Source organism: Taudactylus pleione, unplaced genomic scaffold, assembly GCF_031769625.1.
Source record: "Taudactylus pleione unplaced genomic scaffold, aTauple2 ptg000497l, whole genome shotgun sequence".
NCBI lineage: Eukaryota > Metazoa > Chordata > Amphibia > Anura > Myobatrachidae > Taudactylus > Taudactylus pleione.
In genome coordinates this window covers 423,615-434,872 of record NW_028284899.1, presented here as the reverse complement: position 1 = coordinate 434,872, position 11,258 = coordinate 423,615, and the positions used below count along the sequence as shown (strand labels likewise).

The 11,258-nt window shown below is 44.6% G+C and overlaps 1 protein-coding gene across 1 annotated transcript in view; it reads left to right on the top strand.

Moving 5' to 3' along the window:
• Window positions 1-648: 648 nt before the first annotated feature.
• TCIRG1 (T cell immune regulator 1, ATPase H+ transporting V0 subunit a3) overlaps window positions 649-11,258 on the top strand; it is a 29,500-nt gene continuing 18,890 nt past the window's right edge. The window contains exons 1-5 of the mRNA XM_088449839.1: window positions 649-755; window positions 1,321-1,445; window positions 3,808-3,886; window positions 3,970-4,199; window positions 5,780-5,865. Of these exons, the coding sequence (XP_088305965.1) occupies window positions 1,329-1,445; window positions 3,808-3,886; window positions 3,970-4,199; window positions 5,780-5,865 (512 nt within the window). The 5' untranslated portion in view covers window positions 649-755; window positions 1,321-1,328. The remainder of the gene's footprint in view (window positions 756-1,320; window positions 1,446-3,807; window positions 3,887-3,969; window positions 4,200-5,779; window positions 5,866-11,258) is intronic.

The following is an 11,258-nucleotide window of genomic DNA, read 5'->3' as shown; positions in this document are numbered from 1 at the left end:
CATCGAGTACCATCGGCCCCTCACGCAGAATTACACGCAGTATGTATTCAAGCTGCATATGCAATCGTACTGGCTAATTTATGCACGCTCATGCAACTGTGTTGAAACGAACAGGCATGGCTGCGTTTCGTCAACCACCCCCAAACGCTCACGGTCTGTCAATCACTTTGCGATGGCTCTACGTGGTCTGCTTGATCGCAGTGCGATTGCAGTGGTGCCTTTGCGGACTGCGATGCATGCACAGTATGCAATAATCGCCCGTCTGCATACTCTTTAGCAGTTGCGATCCTTAAAGAATCAGACCCTGTGTTCACTTTGGTAATACAAGCACTTCATTCTCTGTTCTCCAGGTGGCTCTGTGCATTGCAGTAATTATCATCCAGCCTGTTCCTTTTTCTGGTAGTTATCAGGAATCAAGATCACAGTAGCAGAATCAGGAAGAAACACAAACAAAAAGCACTATAACCCAAAAAAATCCCCTCTCCTCTCCTACACCCCTCCCTGCTGTGAATCAGACTCATGTGACCATTAAAGTTTCCCAATCTCAAACACGAAACTTCCTCATTCAGAGCCAGAGAGGATTTCTTCTGTCCCCGCCCCTATCAGGAAGTACCCGCCCACTCTTTCCTCCTAGCCTATCACAGTCCCCCAGTCCCTCTCTCTTTCCTCCTCCTCCTTCTGCTGCACACACTACACTACATTACAGAGACGAGGAAGCTACTGAGCCCACTGTACTACTGAGCTGAGCTCCCCAGGTCTGCGTACATCAATTACCTTGTGTTCTATATACCTTCCCATAGCTTATATACTTCTACTGTGCCTCTTGCATATTATTCAGCTGTGCACAAGCTTCTGTAGCTATTAACCCTATTACAGGTTTCTTATTAGCTTTTTTGCTACTTTTTAGACCACATAAATAATACAGCAGCTATTGCTTGCAACTATTCAGCTGTATTTGCTTATTCTGTAATGACACAGCTATATACATAGGAGCCATGCCTGTGGGTGATAGATGATTACATTTACAACCCCCCTCCCTAATATGAGTTGCCCCATGTGCTAGCCCTGTTTGCACATGGTATTTTCAATGATATGAGGGGGGAAGGGGTAAATGTGAGCATTCACAATCATTTTAAAAAGTTGTCCCCTATGTATGTAGCTGCGAACACTCTATTGATCCCCAAACACTCCCCTCTGCCTGATTATGCCGCATCTCTATTACACTTACCTCCCTCACATCACTTGTATGTGTGTACACAACACAGACCGCTAGGGTCACTTGATCCCATCATTATTGAAGTTTTATTTATTTTTTTCCAGAGGCGAAGATGGGCTCCATATTCAGAGGGGAAGAGATGTGCCTGGCGCAGCTGTTCCTACAGTCTGGCTCAGAGTATCAGTGTGTGAGCGAGCTGGGCGAACTCGGTTTGGTGGAGTTCAGAGATGTAAGTACGTTGTGCAATAATGTATCTTCTGCTTTTTTTCTTTTATATTCTATTGTGAACAAATTTTCATAAACAAATTTCAGCATTTGAAATGTTTCTATAAAACGAGCTTTGTAATGTTCAGAGAATAAAAATGAATAAAGGTGCATACACACACAATGATTTTTTGAACGATTATCGATAACTGCATCGTTGAAAAAAAACGTTCACTTTCTGAGTTAAAACGATGAACGATTATCGTTCATTCGTGTTCACGTTTGTAGTTCAGTCAGACTGACCAACTCAATGATTTTCAGTAATGGAATATGCAAAAATTTTTATAGTTCAAAAAAATCGTTCATTACATTTAGTAAATGAACGATTATAGTAAACGATTTTCAGTCATTTTTCCCTTGAAAAAATGAACGAAAATCATTTACTAAAATCGTTCAGTTACTAAATCGTTGTGTGTAAGCAGCTTAAAGGTGCATACACACACAACGATGTAAAGCTGCATACACACACAACGATTCTTTGAGCGATTATCGTTAAATTATATAGTTTAACAATAATCGTTTGAAAAAATCGTTCACTTTCTGAATCAAAAGATGAATGATTATCGTTCATGCGCGTTGATGTTTGTAGTTCAGTCAGACTGACCAACTCAACGATTTTCAGTAAGGGAATATGCAAGAATCGTTTGTAGTTAAAAAAATCGTTCATTACACTTTAAAAAATCTGACAGATAATCGTTGATAAAATCGTGGTAACAAAATCGTGTGTGTATGCAGCTTTAGTAATGTTTTCGTTGAATGATTTTCGGTCAGTTTTTCCCTTGAAAAAGTGAACGAAAATCGTTTTACAAAGTAGTTGGTTTTACTTTACAATTACATAATAAACGATTTTCTGTGTGTTGAAGGAAAAATGTTTCAACTTCTATTGAAAATCGTTTAGTTGGCCAGTCTGACTGAAGTACAGTTGACAAACGTGAACGCACATGAACGATAATAGTTTATCGTTTTACACTGAACGATTTTTTTGAACGATAACGACGTTAAATCGTTAAAAAAATCGTTGTGTGTGTACGCACCTTTAGTATTGCATAGTCCTATAGATTGCAAGCTTGCGAGCAGGGCCCTTTTACCTTTATGTCTGTCTGTCACTACCCAGTTTTGTTCTATTAATGTTGTTTCTAATTGCAAAGCACAACAGAATATGCCGCGCTATATGAGAAATTGTTAATAAGTAAAATAAATAATAAACACAAGTTTTATTGTGTAACTTGATCAATCCCTAGGTCAGAAACGCCTGTTCTCATGTGTCCCTCTCTGTGTTCCTTCTTTCAGGCGTTCTCCCTATAATGAGATTATTGTGGGTTTGCTATGGTGACTGTTGAGAATTGCAATAATAGCCCAAGAACGCTTCTTAAGTGCCTTCTATAAGGATATAATGATGGTGCAACCCCCTCCATGACATTACTAATGAAACTTGTTCTAATGTTAACTTATTTTAACTGCTGCTCTTGAACCTTAATGAAATCTTGCATAAATAGAATAAGAGAAGTAGGACTGACTGCACTAGCAGTTTTTAAGCGGAAGAAAAAAAATCCTTAGCACTGTACAGGAGACTCCGAGATGGGCGGAACTTTGGTCATCCAATTACATTCTATACATTTCTTCCATTCTAACAGGTTTAACCACTAGTGCTCCAACCTCTCCGATTCTCCTTTGTCTAACATGATGTAGGAGCTTGTGTCAAGTAAAGCTGGGTACACAATAGACGATATCTCGGTTGATATGGCGAATTGGACCGACTTATCATCCAGATCGTCTCGTGTGTATGCACTATGCGTGCTCATGCGCGGCAAGATCGGGGTCGTGCCATGGACCGTGCATGCACGGCAGATGGAACCACCCAGCTGCTGACGCCTGGAAGGTGAATGTTACAGGTGAACGATGTATCGGGTGTTCGAACACCGGTTTGTGCAGTGTGTACCAACCGACCGATATATCGTTCCGTCGGGTGTCAAATTGGCGGGTCGGGTAATGTGTATCCGGCTTAATAGAGACTCCCTACAATTTTTATTTATTTTTGGTGGGGGGGTGTAGTTAAAGATGAGAATGGTTGAAAAGGTGCACCTCCCCTCCCCGTGATCATTATTCTAAGTCTCCATCTCGCTACGTGTCCTCTGTCAGTATAATGTTTGAGTAGAACAACCTGTTAATGAGATCATTGGACTAGTTACAGCAGCACAGATTATTTCATGAGGCGGTTGAGAGATAGTGGAAGTAGCGATGTGATGCTCCTGTCAGACTGATGTGGGCCAGTTGCTGTCAGATGTACTTTTATATGACCCAACTTGTTTTTCTTTTGATCTTTGTAGCTGAATCAGAATGTTAACGCTTTCCAGCGTCGTTATGTGTCGGAGATCAGGCGTTGTGACGACATGGAGACTAACTTCGGTGAGTGCTAGGGCTTTTCCTATGGAGAGAACCGGCAGTGTCGTCGGTCTCAGTGTTTTCATGGCTGATTTAATGCTTTTCAGGGTACCTGGAGCAGGAACTGCGCAAAGCTGGGGTGCCCGTGCCGGTGTCCGTGCTGTCTCCACCTGCTCCTTTACCCAGAGATGCGCTGAGGATTGACGAGGAATCGGAGCAGCTGGCAAGAGAGCTGAAGGAGGTGTCTGGCAACAGGCAGACTCTGCGAGAACGTCTGCGGGAGCTGCGGGAATACGCTAATATACTGCGGGAAAGTCAGAGGTTCACAGGGCCGCTGGTGAGTGTCTGGGAGTAGAAGGGTTTATACAGTACGTTATTCTTGAACATTTTACTCTCATGGGGATCGGTATTTTTCTATTCACTAACCTACCCCCACCCCCAAACACTAACCCTCCAATAAGGGGTGCCCCATCTCCAACACCCCCCGCCCTAAACCCCCCCCCCCACACCCGTGCGGCCGTGCCTGGCTTACCTTCGAATGGGATGCCGGGCGTCGGGCTCCCAGTCTAGGTAAAATGAAAGGCATCAGGATTTTGAGGCCTGTCATTAGACCTCTGCCGGGATTAGACAGTCAGGATGCCGATGGTCGGCATTTAGACCGTCGGCATCCCCACTGCATACCCTCTCATGTATGGGGAGCATTACCGAAAAATGGTGCACGACGGCCCTATTTTCTGGGTGTGCCGTAGCTGGTGGCTGCGTCCTTGGGTGCAGCTTCACTGACCCCTGCAGTGTGAGTTTGCCGGAGATCCTCTGGGGGTTACTTAATGTTTACGCAGTTGATCCGATGCTGCATCTACCCATGTCTGGTTTTCCCCTTCTTTCCTCATTTTTCTCTTTCCAGTTCCACAGTGCAACAGCTTCAAAACCCATAATCACACTAAGTATTAGATGGCACTGAAGGCACCAACATCATGTGTCTGTCTGTATGATCTGTCCAGCAGGGAGAGGAGTACGCAGTCCCGTATAGTGGGTAGCAGGGATTAGGGTAATCATTTAGTTTATGCAGAATTTTCTGTATTTTATTTTATTTTTTTAACCTGTCTACCAAGGATAAATGTTTAGCTGTGCTGGTAAAAAAGTTGGAGCTGCAAAAATGGTGAGACGAGCCCTCCACCATTACCCCTATCCCCATCACCCATCTTCCTCCTCCCTCTTTTCCCACCTCGGGTGCTGACAATTAGGGCTCTGGAGAACATTACATGAATCTGCAGCTTTAATTTCCAAATCTTCTCTGCCTTAAGAGTTACAGCTCCTCCCAGGTAACGACTTGAAAGAAAGGTTATGTGGAGTCAGGCAGCCAGTGAGAGCTGTGAGGGGATGGAAGGGACGAGGCTTACCTGCAACAGTCGACTGATGTCCCTTCTTGTATTTTTATACACGGGGGCATAATCTTAACATCATTAACACATGTTTTATGTACAATTAAACTATTCATGACTCACTTCATAGCCTCATGTATGTAAATTTGATGAGGGTATGAATTGGAAAGTCACAGGATTGTTGCTTTGGGACAATCCCTCCTGGTCTACTCTGGGTGTGTAATTCACATTTAACACGGTCACTTACGGCAGCTTCTGAAATGGGCCTCATTGCTCTGGTTGGTGTATGTCTGTAATGCTATGATCATTCTGTTAATTTTTCGGCATCTTAGGAATTCCTGAAACAGAGTGTGACTAAAGTTAGTCGCTTCCTTGGCTATATCCCCGGAAACGATAGAGATCTCAGAGCAATCTTTTGGAGCGTATGCTTCATCCAGTATTGGCTGACTATGCCTTAACATGTTGTCCTGCTGTCCTGTATCAGTGACATGTTACATTGTAATGGTGTCCATTTTTTTTTCTATTATTGCTACAGCCGGAGTCTGAGCCATGGAGGGAGAGGACGGAGACTGACCCTTTAATTGACCCTACCGTAGCCTCTAGACAAGACCTCAGAGTTAGGTGAGTTGCTGGCCCCTACTATCCTCTATGAAGGTTGGCATGTACAATTGTTCAGAAAGGAAATTGGTGCAAAAATAGGTCCTGTTTCACCGCCAAAAACGGTCCAAACAATACAGGTCTGATTCATGAACCTTTTCAATTGCTCTTATTTATTCAGTGGACTATGGCAATAATCTCCTATTTAATCAATTGTAAACTAGATTATTGGTTTCTGTGGCAGGTGGCCCAGAATTTATCAATGTAATCGGTGCCCAGGATATATACAAATGTAAATCAATCACTGGTTCTGTATTGAGTGCCAGCTGTGCGTATTTTCTTTAGAGTGACAGATCTTTGTTTTAAGTATGAAGGTAACAAAAAATAAATGAATGTGACGGGTCCTCTTTTAATGATAACAATTTAAAGCACATTTTACACTTCGCTTCAAATATTTGTCTTTGCAAATGAAAATTCAACATTTGCTGTGTCTCCTGGTGGCTTACTACCGGGTATCCAAGCAGCTGTTGGTCCTGCACTGTACAACATCATATAATAAATAGTTATGCAAAGAGCAAAAACTAGAAAAAAGACAAATAAGCCTTTGTTGGGGCACTCTTAGAAAGAAAATGTAATGAAAATTAATGAACAGAATTATATGAAATTAAAACTTAACTTTTAATAGTGAACTTGGTAAGATAAAATCTCTTCAGTTAGGTAACTCACATGTAAAACAAATATATATAGTGAACAAATGTAAGCAACATAAATGTTGCAATCAGCATACTGTAAGAAAACAATTGTTGGCATATATATAATATAATATATGAGAGTGATTTACCTTGTATCACAAGTCATTGATTGAATGGCAGCAGGGAACAAGAATATTTAGACCTACGGGGTTGGAAGTTTTGTCTGTTACCGCTAGACTACCAGGGACAGAGCTGCAACAGGGAATCATTAATAGCAGGTCCCTGGGTTTTTCCAGGTGGGGAGGAGCTTTTCCTTGAACTCTCCACCCCCCACTCTTTGGCTGGTTCCTGTCCTGGGCTCCCCGCTAAAGGCTCATCTCTCCTCACTCCCAGACGCTGAGCAGCCATATTGGCTCACGGCACAGCCTGCCTGCACGGAGCGAGGATTTTCTGCCTCCCCTATAGCTCAATCTTGTGGTGCCAGGTTTTTCCTATCCCCTTCCTCATCTATTGGTGCTGGTTGCTGGGAATATATGTGGTCTCTCAGTCCAGTGCTCTTGCACCCACACGCACTTAGTTTATTTACAGCGTGTCTATTTGCTGTTTCTTTTACAGAGGAAATATGTCCTCCAAGGGTACTTCTACAAGGAGAGGGATGCTCCTATGATGCGCATTTATACCTCCAAAGGAAATCTTTTCCTGTTTGGCGCAGAATTACACTGGCGTTTGTGACCGGTGTTCTGTGGAGACACAGGATGAGTCCCTCTCAGAGGTGGTGCCTCCACAGGAACCTGTCTGGGCAGCCTCCCTGTCACTTGCCATGCGGGAATTAGTGTTTCAGCTGGTGGTTTGCCAGGCCCCCCCGTCTTCATCAATGGTCTCTGGAGGATCTCAATTGACCTCTTCTCAGCCTACGCTCGGGGATCAACAACTGGCCCTCTCAGAACCAGTTTGGGTTCAAGGTTTGTTCCAATCAGTCCAGGGTTTGGTGCAGGTCTCGGCTCCCTACGCCTCTACACTTGGACTATGACTCCCAGTCTGACATCTACTCTGAGGAAAGCGAGTTGTCCCAGACATCGAATCTCAAATCCTCCTCGGTTCAGGGCGAGCACCTAGCCCAGATCGATGTGGATGCCTTAATAAAAGCAGTTAAGCCTATTATTAAGGATTCTAATGTCTCTCCAGCTTCTGCACGGTCCCCTCTTCAAACGTCAGAAGAAGAAACAGGTGGTTTTCCCTCCATCTACTCAGCTTCAGGATATTCTGATATTCTAGCGGAAGCCTGGTCAATAATGCAAAATTCTAGGTATCCATTCTTGTCCCCCGGGGGATTGGAGAAGATGGGAATCTCCTCCACCAGTCGATGCACACATTGCACTGTTAGTGAATCTACCACGCTTCTCATTCCCAGTGTGGCCTCTCTCAAAGACTCCAAGGACAGAAAGTTGGAAAATTTTCTTTAGTCCATTTTTGCCAATTCGGGGGCTGCTTTGAGTACAGCTCTTGCTTGGGTTGGCAAAGCCCTGGGACGCTGGGCGGATTCTCTGGAAGACTGACTCCGCTCAGAAGCTCGTCGCTCAGACCTCCTCTCCATAGTGGATACCATCAGAGAGGATGATACTTATCTGGGTGAGACCATTGATTTGGGTATCATATTCTGCAAGGTCTCAGCTTCCACGGCGGCAGTTAAGCAAGCGTTATAGCTTCGCACTTGGCAAATGGACAGCGAGTCCAAAAATCCCCCCTTTTTTGGTGAGGTTCTCTTTGGTGCTGAGCTGGATAAAATTCTTGCCACTGTAGCAGCTTGAGAAAAAAAAAAAAGGGATATTCCCTCCAGCACACTGCAGCAATATTGGCAAAAAATACTTGAATCCTACATGATAATAGAAATTCAGAGGTATTAGTTGCATACATTTGCAAATATATGATTAAGCGCCGGGACAACGTCCGATCTTCTCTCCCGTGTCTTCATCCTGATCTCGCCGGGTTGGCTATTGAAACCTCGATTCTAAAGGATTATTTTGATTCAGTTATCCAGACCATGATCCAAACCAGGAAACCTTCCTCAGCTAGGATCTATTTTACCGTGTATGCGAACATATTTTGAGTGGTGTTCTGTCTATGGTAGGGATCCACTAATTTTTTACCTTTCCAAGATTTTGCAGACTATCTTGGATCTGGGCCTTCGCCTTGCTTCCCTGAATGTACAGATGTCTGCCCTCTCGGTCTTATTACAGCGCTCTGTGTCTGGCTATTCAATCATTTCCTTGCAAGGGGTCATTAACATTCAGCCACCCTTTATTCCCACAGTGAATTTACTGTTGAGGGTGCTACAACAATCCCCCTTTGAATCGTTTGCTGATGTGGAAAACAGTTTTCTTACTGGCTATTTCATCAGCCCACAGAGTCTGGGACTTGGTGCTTTGTCCCACTGAGCGCTTTTTCTTGTTTTCCATGCTGACTCTGCGGTTACTTCTGGTTCATGCCTCCAGTTCCACTTCGACTAGTCTTCAATTACCTCCAGTCCCAGTCCTGTTTAAACCTCTGGTTCCAAGTTTGCAATCTCTGATTCTTATCAAGTTCATCTATTGTCCAAGTCTGAGTTATTCTGCAATTCCAGCCTTCTAATAGAGCAGGATGTCCACTACTGACATCAGGGAACGCCTGCGTTTGTGCAGCCACCCCCCCTCCCCGCCTACAAAACGGGGCGAGCTGTCATTCAACATCGACAGCCGCCCTGTCTTGTAGTGAGTCCCGGAGCGACGGCGCTGCCGTCTCTTGCTGGGGCCAGCGCATGTCGGAGGTGGCGCATGCGCAGTGGGGGAACATCGACACGCTTGCGAGCGGGTCTGAATCAGGCCCTAAGTTCAGAGACATGGGAATGGTTCAAGAGCTCTCCTGCGCCTTATAGTGTCTCAGCGCCTCCTACGCGCCACGTGCCATAACAGGTGCCGTCCCCACCACTGCTACCTTAAGCAGACGAGCAGGAGGAACTTCTCTCCGTGAAGGGGCCCACATGACAGGATGACTGATCCGGACTCTCAGGTAGCAGTGCTGCTGACTGGGATAACGTGTCCAACTAGCTGCTGCTGATCTCTGAGCCTCGGACATTGCTTCTGCAAAAAGGTATGTATGCACTGACAGGAATTGCATTTTATTGATCAACGTTTATATAATCTAGATTGATTTATAATCTATCTATGACACTAGTTTAGCCGGCACCTGTCTCTGTCCCCCGCTCAGCCCTGCCCCCTCTCTGCTGACCTCCCCTTTCTTGCGCAGCTCCGTCCCGTCCACACCCTGTCGCACCTCTGTCCCCACTCTATCATGGCTCTGTCCCTACATCCGTGCTACCATACCATGTGTATCAGGTGGGCACTACAATGTGGTATAATGTGTATCGTGGCACAGGGATGTAAAATAATGGACTGAGACATCCACTTTTAGCGACTGTGCACGCAGTAATACTGATTGGTGCGTCCTTGCACACCACCATCGGTCACACCATCCAAACTTTCACCAGCCCTGTGGCATCTGCAGTGTCTCTGTCTGGCTATGGACTCCTATGGCGGGACCATTTTTACGTGCCACCGCCCAGGAGCGCCCATCACTTTTCCACAGCATTTCTGATACCATGTGTCTCTTTCACAAAAGTGCCCTTGTGTATACATTCTGTGTAACGCATGCGATGGTTGTTTTCAGAAATGGTAGGGCATAGGGCATGCATAGTTGCCAAAAATGTCTTAACTACGTCAACCTCTGCATTGCGTGCGGCCCTAAATCATGTTCAAAATGTGTACTGAGGACACTAATATGTGGGATGATGTGTATGAATGGGCACTACTGTGTGGCATAGTATGCGTTGGAGTCGCTACTAAAAATAATGATGGTGATCATTTTAGCATCTTCAGTGTGTTGAGTTGTAAGGGTATAAGTGAGTTTTGGTGGCGGCAGGTATGTGCATTGCTTTGCTGCTATTTTGCCTTTGGGAGGTGATCTAAACCGGAATTAAATCGCAGATGTCTCATCTCCCAGCAGGGGCCATCCAATCGTCCCCCTCTCTGTCCTCTGCCCTGCATCTCTGATGTATACAGTCTGTGTGTATGATTTACTGTTATGTCCTAAACTACACTGCAAACAGCTCTTGACTGTTAGTGTAAAATTATATGCAGTATACAGTGTATATCTTTAATAAATAAAATATTTTATTTAATGCTCAATATTATAGAATTTAAGCAAAGAGGGGAGAGAGTTTGAGGTGGCTGACGGTAGGCGGTAGCTATGTCCTCCATGGTGCTAGCCACATCCCTGTGCAGACCAAACTCCCACAACTGTAGTCACAACCCGCTGTGCTAGTCACGCCTCCTGCGGAAGCATACAATAGGCCCTTCAAAAATGTCAGCTCCAGGCCCATTTGGACTTTAATCTGGCACTGTTTACTCCTGTCCTGCATCATATTGCTTTTATCCTGTGCTGCAGGTATTTTGCACTAGAGAACTCAAGCAAAGTCTGCCTATCTTTAATGATGGCTCAAAGCAATACCCTGTGACAGCGGGACTGTTAAAATTAAACGTAATCGGGCTCCGTATCTGAGCTAGCTCTATGGCTGGGATGGGGAACCTTTTTTCTGCCGAGGGCCATTTTGATATATATATATATATATATATATATATCTAACATAACATTATTCGTGGGTCTGATGCAGGCCATGCCTCCTCCGTGGAC